The sequence below is a fragment of the Brassica napus genome, chromosome C9, assembly GCF_020379485.1.
Source record: "Brassica napus cultivar Da-Ae chromosome C9, Da-Ae, whole genome shotgun sequence".
NCBI lineage: Eukaryota > Viridiplantae > Streptophyta > Magnoliopsida > Brassicales > Brassicaceae > Brassica > Brassica napus.
In genome coordinates, this window is record NC_063452.1 from 33,825,515 (window position 1) to 33,839,245 (window position 13,731).

Below are 13,731 nucleotides of genomic sequence, written 5' to 3' on the forward strand. Positions count from 1 at the left end.
TTACATCTCGTTCGATGCTTCCTCAACCCACTTGTTCCATGCGAGTGAGAATACCACGCATACTCATTCTTGCAATGATTGCATACAGCTTTCAAATCTCTACTGGTTTTTTCAACCACAATGAAATCTTTCCAGACGTCTGACCTTTGCCTATTCTCCATGTCTTCCAAATCGATTTCAGCCTCGTCCAACTCAACTTCTTCCAAATCATCATCAAAATCCGGTATCTCCTCTTCAATCTTCTTCTTCTTCTTCTGCGACTAACTATATGACCCCTTGTTTTTTTGCGCCTCACTAGACAAGCCCTGAGTTGATGTCTTTCTTCTTCCTCCCCTAATCACGACTTTCAACGGAACATTCTTCTGACTACAAGCCCGTGGAGACGAGCCACTACCACCATCCATAGTGGATTGTAACATGGGCTTTCGCGTGGCTGTTCCATAAGTTGTTTGTCTGCGAGGATTGCTCGATCGGGTTAGGGGTGTGATTTCAACATCAGATTCTTCTTCTGAATCGACCAGACTAATGACCTTTCTTTCCCGTGCTTGCTTCTTTCCATCATTAGCACCATCAGCTCTCAGATCACCAATCTCTTCTTCTGCAGCAAGTCTTGCAATGAGTTGTTGAGTCCCCAAGTCACAGGTAGCTGGTGGCGAGTGTAGAAGACAAATGATGTAGGCAACGATATCTTTAGAACACAAAGATGTTAAATAGTTTCCAGTAGGTGAAAATGGACTTTATTGATGCATAAGATCGGATACAATGAATTGAACTAGATCAAGTGATACAAACGAGATCGGTAAAGAAAGAATCTAAAAGTGGGAAGACAACAAGATCGATGTAAGTGTGTAGCTCTCTCTAGGGGTTTCAACCTCTCTTCCTCTATTTCCACTCCTCTTCCTTTATAGTAAGTCGACTTCGAGATCTCCGTGGTAGCTCTGCAATATCAGCTTCTTGTTGCACGATCTCCGCGACCTCGGCGACTCCTTTTCGAGCTCGTGTTCTTGCTACGGGCTCCGGCCCTTTAAGGCCAATGCGTTTGATCGTGGCCCATTATAGTATTGACCAAAATTGGGTCCAGCATTTGTCCCCCAGCCTCTTTTGATTTGATCGAAAAGGAAAAAGGGTGGTTATCTTTTGATCTGGGTCTTGTCGTTTGGTAACCGATATCACTCGGATTCGGTTTTAATGATCATTTTCGAAAAAAGTCGTTCGTTGGCGCATTTTTTTATTATTATTTTAATCGATAACGGCTACTTTAGCCGCCGCTAGGGCATAGGCTAGGTCATAATTTATTTTCTTGATAGCGATGATAGAAACTGTTAAGGTGGCTTATATATACGTAGAGGATCTTCTTTTTGCCTCACCTCCGCTTTTTCTTTCTCGTCTCTTTCTCCTTTGCTCTGAATCTTTCTGTTCTTTGAGCTCAAGATGTGTTCGTCTTTCAATTTCCCTCATCCGACTACTACAGCCGATGATCTCGAGAACCTTTATAAGGTGTATGGGGTTGATCGTTCTGTCGTCTTGACTTGGTCGGTACGCATGAGACTCCCGAAACCGTGAGAAAAGGCTACTACAGAGCCTATCTTTCCTTCTTTCATTCCTGCGGTCTTATCTTCCCGATCCCGGAGCCAATACTCGAGGTCCTGGCGGAGCTTGGGCTATCGCTTACCCAGCTTCTCCCGAACTTTCTTAGGCATCTTGTCGCCTTTTTGGTTAAGGCTAGGGAGGAGGGTCTTGCTTTTGGTCCTAGCGAGTTTCGTCAGCTCGTTCTGGTGAAGCGGAATAAGCAGAACCCTGATACTTTCACCGTGTCTCCGCCCCCAGTTCGCCACGTCATCGAGGACGTCCCTTACAGCGACGAGAAGTGGCGCGAGCAATTTTTTTGTTTTCAAGATGGATCGAGCATCTATGGGTGACTTTGACTTCTCCCAGCTTCCCCGGCGTTGGGCCGAGAATATCGGTTAGTTTTCTTTTGCCCATGTGTTGATGATTTTTTTTTGGGGAGTCGAAGACTAAAACTTTTCGTTTATCTTCGTTTGATTCAGTTCCTTCTGGAAGCTGTTCAATGTCAGATGAGGTCCGTGGTCTGATGAGGGTCCTTTGGAGAGGTCGTTCGAACTGGTCTACTTTTGATCGAACTCGGATTCAAACTGTCTTTGCCTTGCCAGTGAGGACCGACAGAGCTCATTTAGTTGAGGAGTCTGGAGACGAGGCCAAACATTCCCAGGAGGTCGTAGCGACTCCTTCTGTTCAAACCCAGTCTTCAGATCAGCTAACTAGACAGCTTGTGAGGAGGTCGTCGTTCCGAACTTCTGGGTCTGCATCGAGGGGCCGAGCTTCCGGAAATTCTCCCTTGATCTCGATTCATGATTCCGACGACGAAGATGTTTCTGGAGATAATCGACCTCCTGTCTCGTTGAGTCCTGGCTCAGAAGACGAGACCGTGGCGGCGACTCGCAAGCGACGTTGGTCATCGGAGGATGCCTTGCCCGGTCCGTCTCATCCTAGGTTTGTTTCTGAGGGAGATAGTTCTTCGTTTGCGGCCCAAAGCGACCTAATTTCCCTCGCTGGTCACATGAGGTCTGCGGGTTGCCGTCTCCCATCTCTCGCTTCCTCAGTCGAGAGGGAAGCCTACGCCAAGGTTGTTGTGGCAAGCTCTAAGGTTCGTTTCTCGCCTTCATTCTATTTGGAAAGTTGTTTTGTGGTATTTGCTTCTTTCGATTTCTTCTTAGGTGATGGAAGCTTTTAATGAATATGTCGTGACGATGGAAGATCATGTCGTGGCTTCTCGGAACGACAAGGAAATCGAGAGCATTGGTTTTGAGATCAAGAGGCTTTCGAAGGAACTCGAAGCCACCAAGCGAGAAGGGAAGAAGGATGCCGAAAAGATCGAAGGTTTGACTGAAGATTGGGGGAGAGTTCATCTGGAGAACGAGGCTCTCACGTCCCAGATGGTTGCTCAAAGGGCAAGAACTGCAGCGCTCGAGGTCGAGAGAGATCGGGAAATTCGTCGCACTTCTCGTATTGCTCGTCGCGATATCGCGGCTAAGTATTGGGAAGTTCTTGAATCTTTGAAGGATAGGTGGGCGAGCAAGAAGAAGGAAGATTCTGCTGAGATCCGGCTACAAGAGGAGGAAGCAAACATCGATCTCCTGACCGAGCTCAAGGATGGGGGCCAGACTGTGGATACGGAGCTTGCTCGATTAAAGGGAATGGAAGGAGACTGCTAGGATCTTGTTGCCTCCGCCGCCGTGCCGGATTGGTCGATCTCCGAGCTTGATCTTCCTCAAGTCTCAGATGATTCGGTGGATCAAGTCGGGGGGGGGGGGTCGTTTGTCCCCGATGATTCCATTTCTAGTTAGTTTTTTCCTTTTTTTTTGTTTAATATCTTTTTGTTTTTGACGATCTTTGATCTTGATATCTTGGATATCTTTTAATGGATAAGCATAAAATTTCGGAATATTCCTGTTTCCTTAGCTTTCGAGATTCTTTTTGTTCGAGTTGTTGAGATATGGGGAGGTTCTGATCCTTATAAAGCTTTGGCTTTGTTCTATGATTCGTTTTAGTATTTCATTTAGTTTTGTTTTTGCTTGCTAAAGGAACATGACATCGAGAAGATCCAACTCTCGCGATTCCGATAGGGTACAAACTCGAACTGGTAGCGCCAATGCGGAACGTATTCAATTCGAAGATGTGAGTGATGCGCTACAGAAGTTCTTCGTGAGGAGAACCGACTTTCGCGGCCTTCAACCCAAGGGGCCAAAGATCCTGAGGGTGAAAAATATGTTGCTCGTGTTAAGTCGAGTAGCCCAACGGGTTCGGAGGGGCGTGATCTTCCTCCGAAGAAAGCTAAAACGAATGGTTCGCACCATCGTCTTGGTGTACCGGGTGAAGCGGCTGTTGCGAAGCCGTTTCATTGGCAGTTCTCGCATTCCAAGGATTGTCCTATTACGGACGATCCAGATAGTGTTGCTCATTTGGTGAGGCACTTCAAACCTGCTGGATGTCCGCTTCCCTTTCTGCGTAATATGACGGAGCGTGAGGCTTACGTAAAGATGGCTGTGGCCCATGCCATGGTCGTTCTATTTGAAATTTGATCCTTGTGGCGTCTTTGGTTTGTTTTATCTGTACTGATTTGCCATGTTTCAGGCTATGGAGGCTAACAACGAGTTTACGGCGACTTTAGAAAAATGCCTACAGGATGTTCCGCGTTCTGACGAACTTTATGAAATTAAGACGGTCGTTCACGAGCTAAAGCTCGGTCTAAAGATGGCTCAAGACTGGGAGTGTGCCTGATACGTCCAGAATTGGGAAGGATCACTTTAGCTGGGTGTTGGATATGATCCGAGAAAGCAATGGTACTTCTGGAACTGAGATGGATTGAAAGAATCGTCAAGAGATGCGGAATGGCTCTTGATATACCCATGATCTAAGGCTAACCACCTAAGAAAGAATGAATGTGTTGGCTAACCACCAAACAACACACAAACATGAATTGGCTGACCACCAAATCAACAAGCCGGTTCACACCAATGAACTAGCTAAAGAACTCTCTCTCACTCAGAGAAGAAACGAAAATAAACTCAAAAACATAGATAGATTTTATTCATAAAAGAGTTTACATATTTATACTAGATGTGGTCAAAGAAAGACATAATTATTTGTGGGAATCACACATCTAGGAAATGAGAAATTTGACTAGAAAATAATAAACGAGTCAAAGTTGATGAGTTTGAGGTGTACTGGTCAAGGAGACCCTTCGACTACTGTACAGGTTCATTCTGGTCGTTCTGGTCCATGGTGGTAAGGATCTAGACGTGGGCTTGACGATCCGTACGGCCCAAATTCGCGAGAACTGAAGATCACCGGTTTTGTAAATTGCATAACTCTTTCATCTAAACTCCATTTGATCTGATTCTTGCTCGAGGAGTTCCGTAATTGAGTTGAGAACATTCTACAAGCGATTTCATGCGTAGAAACCTCGAGGTTTGGAAGATATGAGTCAAACAATGAACATATATCTTTACTGCTTCCATGTTGGTTGGCTCCAATGGACTGATCCACGAACCGCGGCACATCAGTGCCAATGCTGCTCAACTGGCTGCCGCTGAAAAGCTGGGGAAACAGGCTGCTTCGCTCGAGGCTGGTCTGCGAGTTGTGAGCAACGAAAGGAAGTCGGCCCTCGAGCAAGTTTCCTTCTTGGAAGCGAAGGTTGAATCTTTTGCCAATAAGTTTTCTCACGACCTTCGCCGTGTGACTTATGACGCCAAAAAGACTATGGCGGATAGCTATCTGGATGTTCTGGTCTCTCTGAAGGAGAAGTGGGAAAAGAAGAAGGCTGCAGCTGATTGTGAGGCTCGTCTTCGGGAAGTCGTGGCAAAAATAGATCTTTTGAAGGAGATCATGAACAACAATCTCCTGACTTCGGATGAGTTGTTGCGGCTTCAAGCGAAGGAGGTCAAGCTTGGGTCCGAGGTCGATGTGATAGCGACTTCGGATATCTCCGTTGGAAAGCTCGACCTGCCTCAGATTTCGGAGGATCTGCCAGAGGATTTATTTGCTAAGGTCCCTTCCGCAGCGGACGACGTGGCGAGGTGCTCGGGTGATCGCTTTGAGGATGGTGAATTCAGCATCGAAGAGTAGCTTTAGGGACTTTCTTTGTTTTTCCCTCTGCTTTTTGTTGCTTTATTATTATTTTTATTTAATAAAGAAGGGATCGTTGGTCCCGATTTATTTGTTGCCATTTTTATGTTTTATGTGGGGTCGATATTTTGGGGCCATGTGTCAATTTGTTGTAGATACTTTTATCGACAATTTCGATGTAACAAAAGATTTTGTTAGCTAGTTTTGTCGCGCTTGTTGGTGGAGTTGGTCGCGGCCGAGGACTTGATCAGGGTCTTGGTTTTTGGTCAATTGTCGAAGTTATGTGATTTTCTGATATGAGAAGTATGATGTGTTCGAATGTCTAAGAACTGTATTTATTAAGAAGTCGGATTCTGTTTCGTTACATATTTGTGAAAAGAAGGCAGTTTTTGATATTGTCGTGCCGTTGTTCCTCAGGTGTTGCGATATGCCCACTTTGAGTTCTGTAGGTGGAAGGTGACTGGACTCGTGTCGTGAGTTGCCTACGTACCCTCGTCGAGGGATCAAGTCATAACGTAGTTCGATTATTTTCCCAGTGATAGGGTCTGTTATTCGATTGTTCGTGTACGTAGGTACGTCTGTCGTTAATTATGGCTGCCTGATTAAGGGTGTTGCTCGATGTCCTTAAAGCTCGTGAGGTAGCATGTCCTGGAGCTCTTCTGGCTTCCTCTGATAGTTTCGACTCCTTTCGGGGTTGGAAATTTCAGGCATTGGCGATATGTCGAGGGGACTGCCTTCATACTGTATAGCCAAGGTCTCCCAAGGATTGCGTTGAATGGGGCTGGACGGTGTATCACGATGAATTCTACGATTTTTCTGATTTCTCCAGAGGTTACCACGAGCTCGATCGATCCGAGAGAATAGGTGGTCTCTCCTGTGAAGCCGATGAGGGGAGTTCGCTCTTACTTTAGGAGTGCTTTAGTGAATCCAATTCTTTTAAACACATCGTAGAATAGGACATCGGCCGAGCTTCCGGTGTCGATCATTACTCGGGATAGTTCGCAGCCACCGGCGTCGATTCGTATCACGAGAGCGTCGTCGTGTGGTTTATCGAGGTCTGTGGTTTCTTTTTCGTCGAAGGTGATTTCATGATCGGGACCCGATAGGGGCTCTCTAATTCATACGTTGTTTTCGGCTCTCCGTTGGTATGCTTTGATTGAGTTGACCGAATTGCAGAACTTAGAGTCTTCGTAAATGAAGTCGATCCGGTTTTTGCCCTTGTTGTGGGCTGGAAAATTCCACCTCTTAGTCAGTGCTGGTCGGTAGTGTCTCTGACCCCCAGACAGATTGCGATTGAGAGTCTGCATTATCTCTTTTTCTGAATCGGTTTCTCTAGCAGCTCGCAAATCTTGGTCATTTTATTCTTTCGCTTGAATTTGAAGATTTTTACGCAAGGAGGCTTTGTGTTTGGGTTGTACTGAGTGACACGGGGAGGGGGAGTGGCTTCGTCGGGATTTTCCCTTCGGTTTGACTCTTAGTTTCGTTGGTTACGTTGTTACTTGGTCCCCACGAAATCATGTCGACTCTTTTCTTCGGAGCCGGGGGTGGAGAGCTCAGTGATTCCTGTTCGATTTCCCTGCCTCTTTTGTTTGTCGAGACTTTGGATTTTCGGTTGGATTTTGGAGTCACTGGTTCTTCTTCTTCCTCTTCGTTTTCCTCAGTGGTACGGCTCGGCATTCTTCGATCGCGTGACCCTTGCGATCATGGAAGGCGCAGTACTTGCTGAGATCGTATATTAAAGACTTTTGCGGCGAATTATTTATTGCATAAGAGTTCTGCCCTTTGGTGGTTGGTTCTTTAGGAGCAGTAGGCTTTTTGGTCACGTTATTCTTGTACGCGCTATACTACTGTTCCTCTAACGCTGCGACCTCCCCTTCATGGGTGGCGAAGTAAGAGGCTCGGTGTAGGGCGTCGTCCAATGAAACAGGTGTTCGAACCGCTAGTTCTTCTCTAAATTTGTAGGAGAACCAGAAGCCATTCCTCAATGCCACTAGGGCGACGACCTCATTCGGGTGCGAAATCTTGCCCTTGATCTCACGGAACTTGTTTATGTACGCTCTTAGTGGTTCGAAAAGTGCTTGTTTGAGATTCCAAAGATCTGCCTCCGTAACTCTTGTCTCTATGAAGACTGAGTACTGTTTTAGGAACGTAGGCACCAACTGGGAAAGTTGTCGATAGAATTTTTTTCTAGTCCAACTGAGTAATGATACCACTACCTTTTTAGGTGGCTCGGTGAAGAAGAGAAGCTACGGCTCGATGCAGAGGAGAAGCTCCGGTGGTGGCTCGGTGAAGAAGAGAAGCTCCGGTGGTGGCTCCGTGAAGAAGAGAAGCTCCGGTGGTGGCTCGGTGATGAAGAGAAGCTACAGTGGTGGCTCGGTAAAGAAGAGAAGCTATGGTGGTGGCTCGATGCAGAGGAGTAGCTCCTGTGGTGGCTCAGTGAAGAAGAGAAGCTCCGGTGGTGGCTCTGTGAAGAAGAGAAGCTCCGGTGGTGGCTCGTTGAAGAAGAGAAGCTATGGTGGTGGCTCGGTGAAGAAGATAAGCTACGGTGGTGGCTCGATGCAGAGGAGTAGCTCCGGTGGTGGCTCAGTGAAGAAGAGAAGCTCCGGTGGTGGCTTGGTGACAATCTACGGCATGCAGTGGTAGATCGATGAAGAAGAGAAGCTCCGGTGATGGAACGAGGAAGATGAGCAGCTCCGGTGATGGAACGACGAGGAAGATAAGCTCCTCTGTTGCAGCTTGAACGCGATTCGGTCACCAGAAGCACTGACGCTGCCTCGCCGGTCGGACATCGAACGGTTTCGCCGGAGCTCCATTTCGTCACACCATCATCGACGAAGCTCCATCGCTTTTCACTCTCTCTTTCTTGTTTTGTTTTCAGGTGAGGAAGCCGAAGAAGCGTCTAGATGCGGTCCCAATGGGCTTTCCCGCGGGTGATATGGGCTGTCAGACTCTACCCAAAGGTTCTGAATGCCCATTCGCGAAGCCATCTCCCCCGTATGGCGGATTGCATAAAGTTCCACCTTTCATCCTATTGGCTCGGCCTTTAGGAATTTTTCCGATCAAAAAAGGTATCTATTAACCATAATCTAAAAATGAGTTGATTACGTTGTGAGTAAACGAGGAAAGGCGTAACATTCCATTAGGAACGGCCGATTTTTTGGAGAGCACAGCACGATGAAAGTTGTAAGCTGTGTTCGGGGCCCAAATCATTGGTCCGGTACTGGATGTAGCCTTTCAACCAAAAATTCTGCTTTTCTATCCAAAGGATGGAGGGGCGGAGGCCTTTGGTGTCCACTCCAGTCAAGAATTGGAGGCAATAAACCCGGCACCGCACAAGTCCACGCCCGCAAGGCCCGCTAATTTGTGGGTTATGATTATCTCGGCCCAAACCCCCACACCAGTCCTTACAAGCCGAGGCCCGCGTTACAGTACATAAGTTGCCATCCCTATATATGTGGAATAGACGTAACTCGTAAGTTGCTTTAGGGTTGATGGAAACTGAATACAACAAAATCTAGACTTTCCCATGGAGAAAAAAGGACAGGTGGTCCTCATCGAGAAGCGGAAGTGGAATCCGGTGAGCCCTAAGGAGAGGCGATATAAAGGGATAAGGATAAGGAAGTGGGGAAAATGGGTAGCTGAGATATGAGAGCCCAACAAGCGATCACGGATCTGGCTTGGTTCCTACAAAACCGCATTTGCTGCGGCATGCGCTTACGACACAGCCGCGTTTTACCTACGTGGTTCCTTGGCGAGACTCAATTTTCCCGAACAGGTTTTACCGGACAGAAACGCCGTTGTCAGCGTTGGTGGAGACATGTCTGCGGCATTTATACGGCAGAAGGCGGAGGAGGTGGGAGCTAGAGTCGACGCGGAGCTTCGAACTGAGAGTTCTATCAGTTGAAAAACCAACAAGAAAAGTCGGCGGATGCTGGGAGAGTCTCAGGCAAAATGAATTGTAATTTATAGTTGGTAGTTTACACTTTTTCAGATTGGGTATGTTCGGACAGAGTCAAAACAGAGGTTTTTGTATCTTGCTCTAAGATAAGTATGAAAAATATAAGGTTTACAAACGTTTTAGCACGGCTTAATAGTGGATTCGTGGTTTCTCCATTTCTTATATCTTTTTCTTTTTTTTTACTGTTCATTTATTATTGAAAAATTTACGAAGTAACAAAGTTTTTTTTTTTTCAATAACTAAGATCTTAATATCCATTAGAAATAAGCACCAATTAAAAAAATGAAAGAAATGAATAACCAAAATAATTGTTTTCATTTTTTTCACCTTTCTCACCACAAACAAAAAATAGCTATACCATTTAAATATTATTATACTTTTACTATGAAATTATAAGACGGATATCAGAGCTAACAGTTATTTAAGGCTGGTTTCAAGATTTTAACATCATTTATGTACCAAAGATTCACACCAAGATAGCAGATTTTTTAGCTAAAACCGCCCAAATTTTTCATATAAATCTAGTTTCCGTTGGTTGTTCTATTTCGTTTTAGATCACCTCTAGTTTGAGTGTTATAACAGCTTTTTGATGTTAAAAAAATATATGATATCATATATTAATAGTTTTAAAATCTATTTAAATTAGAATATGTAATAAATAAAAACTATGAATAAAAAAACACTTTTAGTTGATCAAAATTGTTATAAATACTAAATATATGATAAGTTCCGAAAATCTATCTTTTAAGAAAAAGGTATAGAACTAGAAAAAAAATAGTACATAAATAAAATAAAGAAAAATATATGACTTTTGAGGAATCACTAGTAGAAAAAAATCTCTATAGCTACAGTCAGATTTCATGGCTACGGACTGATTTTCATAATTGCATGGCCGACTTCCCACGAAATGCTCCGATAATTGGATCGTAGCTATAGCATCGTATCAAAAAGAAAAATCATAGCAAAATCGGATCAAGGAGCTACATTTTTACATGACGATTTCGTAGCAAATCTTGCCACGGTTTGACACATGATTTTCTAGGCAAATTGCTACGATTGCCATGATTCTATCACAAAATGATTTGTAGCAAATTGCAACGAAATTGTGACGATGGTGTTTGTAGCTACTTGCCACGAATTTGATTGACTGCATTTTATGGCAATTTGTCTTAAACCTTTTGATACAAATTTTTTTGTAGCAAACTAGTCAAACGATTTAAAAAAAAAACATACTGAAATTTAAATAATAAACTTGAAATTGAAAATTTGTTTTGCATAATATATAGTACACAAAAGAGATCATAATAACACAAAAGAGGTTCAAATAGAAATACAAATTACATGATATTTGTTTTTGGAAACCAAAAACATCATCTAAACCTACAAACCAAGTATCTCTTTACACCATCTAAACCTACAAACCTACCAAAAACATCATCTAAATCGGATTGGTCAGTGGGGTCAGATGTTCATGCTGTGGTTGAGCAGGAGCAGGATCTTGAGCTTGAGCTGGAGCAGGAGGCTGACTTGATGGTGCAGTTGAGGCAGTACGATCAGGAGCTTGAGGCTGGAGAGCTTGCAGGATCATGTTGAGTGTGTCTCTTGTTGCAGCCATGTCTTGCTTAAAGTCAGACTTGAAGGAATTCAGATAAGCCTTGAGTTCCACAGTGATGTTCTCCAAGCCACAAACGCGCATCTCCATGTCCGAGCTATACTTCAGTGTGACAGGGACATTCTCTTTTGGAGTAGAGTGAAACTGTCAAGTCCATATGGTTCCTTTCAGTGGCGGATCTAGAAATTATTTTTAGTGGGGACAAAGTATATAATTATAAATAATTATTTAAATAAATAATAATATTATTTATTATATAAGTTTGGATAACAATATCTTTGGAACATTAGTATTTAAAATATGTTTATGATACATTTTATTAGTTTATCTTTTCATAAATAAATAAAACTCAATTTTTAAAATTTGCTACATTAAAATAATAAAAATTAATAGAACATGTAAAGTAAAAACTGTAAACTATAGTTAAGAATGATATTTTTTAAGAGTGTGACAAAGTGGTAGTTGCATAGTTAAAAGTCTAGGAGACATTTTGGGTAATTAAGAAACAAATTCATATAGGTTTTGTGAACAAAAAAAATCATATAGGTTTAGAAGGTTAGATTAGTTAAAATACAAGAGTTCACGTAAAAAATTAAAGGAAAAAGTAATTTGCATATATGGCTTTCTACAAATACTATTTAGCATGTGTTTACATTAAATTTACTCTGCTTTTATGTTAAGTCTCAAAAGACTGGAGGCATAATTGCAAATAATGATGGGGGCATTACAACAATTTGTCTAAGTTTTACATGAAATTTGAAAATTTTAATGGGGGCATCTGCCCCCCCCCCTCTTATACCATGTGCCTTCCGCCCATGGTTACTTTGCGTGTCTACCCACACTGAAAAAGCAAAGAATGAAATAAACAATGATCAGAAAAAATAAACAAACAACAAATCCCAGAGATATTCACTACAAGAAAACACAATTTTAACGATGAAATTAACGAGGAAAAAAGGTCCTCGTAAAATTACGTCCTTTTTACGAGGAAAAAAACAAATCAACGTAATTTCGTCGTAAAACAACTTGACAATAAATATTCGTCGTAAAAACATCTCAAATTGACGTGCTCTTTACGAGGAAATATTGTTCCTCGTAAAGTAGATGTAAATATAACGAAGACTTTACGACGAAATATTTAACGTGAATTTACCGTCGATATCTCGAGTGCACCAACCTTTTAGTTGTACCACGTTTTTTGTAGGCTGACTAATTATATTTCCTCGTAAATTTCTAGTAAAATTTCACCTACCAGTTTTGTAAATTTCCTATAAATATGTCGTTTGTGTTTCACTTCAAACACACCAAAAAAAAAACTAAAAACGTGAAAAAAAATGTCGGGTGATGGAAATATTATCGAGCTTCGGAGGTGGATGTATACGCACATAGATGCTAACGGGAGAGTGGCGAAAGAATATCTCGAAGGGCTGGAGACATTTATGCATCAAGCAGATTCTACACAGCTCGCCCAGGAAAGCAGTAAGATGTTATGTCCTTGTCGGAAATGCAACAATTCAAAATTGGCAACTCGTGAAAATGTATGGAAGCATTTAATAAATAGAGGTTTCACGCACATTACTATATCTGGTTTCAACATGGAGAAAGTTATAATTATGGGAATGAAGCTAGTAGTAGTAATAGCAATTTTCAGGATGAACCGGTTGATCATTTGCATAATGAACATAGTTACTATCAGGAGGATCAAATGATAGATTGTGATAGGGTTCATGATATGGTAGCTGATGCATTTGTAGCTCATGATGAAGTTGAAGAACCTAATATAGATGCAAAAAAGTTTTATGAAATGTTAGATGTTGTGAATCAGCCAATTTACAGTGGTTGTAGAGAAGGTCTCTCTAAATTGTCGTTGGCTGCTAGAATGATGAATATTAAAACTGATCACAATCTACCTGAAAGTTGCATGGATGCATGGGTAGACTTATTTAAAGAGTATTTGCCGGAAGACAATGTGTCTGTTGATTCTTATTATGGGATTCAGAAACTGGTTTATAGTCTTGGGTTGCCTTCAGAGATGATAAACGTTTGCATCGACAATTGCATGATCTACTAGGGAGATGATGAGAAGTTAGAAGAATGTCGATTCTGCAAGAAGCCACGATTCAAACCGCAAGGACGAGGACGTAATATGGTACCGTACCAAAGGATGTGGTACCTACCAATTACAGACATATTGAAAAGATTGTACCAATCTGAGCAGACTGCTGGAGGGATGAGATCATATGCCGAGCATACTCAGACGGATGGTGAGATAACTCATCCATCAGATGCAAGAGCTTGGAAACATTTTAACAAAGTACATCCAGAATTCGCTAGCAATAGCCAAAATGTGTATCTTAGATTCTGCACAGATGGATTTAGTCAATTTTGGAATGTCAGGGAGACAATATTCATTGTGGCCAGTCTTTCTTACGCCATACAACCTGCCACCGGAGATGTGCATGCAATGGGAGTTTTTATTCTTGACCATATTAATACCTTGTCCGAAACATCCAAA

At 42.8% G+C, this 13,731-nt stretch overlaps 2 protein-coding genes across 2 annotated transcripts; both read left to right on the forward strand.

Moving 5' to 3' along the window:
* Positions 1 to 7,162: 7,162 nt before the first annotated feature.
* Positions 7,163 to 8,289, forward strand: LOC106417384 (keratin, type II cytoskeletal 2 epidermal-like). The gene is made up of 3 exons (XM_013858195.1): positions 7,163 to 7,309; positions 7,609 to 7,813; positions 7,871 to 8,289. The coding sequence occupies exons 1-3, from the start codon at positions 7,163 to 7,165 to the stop codon at positions 8,287 to 8,289; spliced, it is 771 nt and encodes a 256-aa protein (XP_013713649.1).
* Positions 8,290 to 9,172: 883 nt separating this feature from the next.
* On the forward strand, positions 9,173 to 9,550 carry LOC106417385 (ethylene-responsive transcription factor RAP2-9-like). Its single transcript, XM_013858196.1, has 2 exons — positions 9,173 to 9,280; positions 9,422 to 9,550. The coding sequence occupies exons 1-2, from the start codon at positions 9,173 to 9,175 to the stop codon at positions 9,548 to 9,550; spliced, it is 237 nt and encodes a 78-aa protein (XP_013713650.1).
* Positions 9,551 to 13,731: the final 4,181 nt, after the last annotated feature.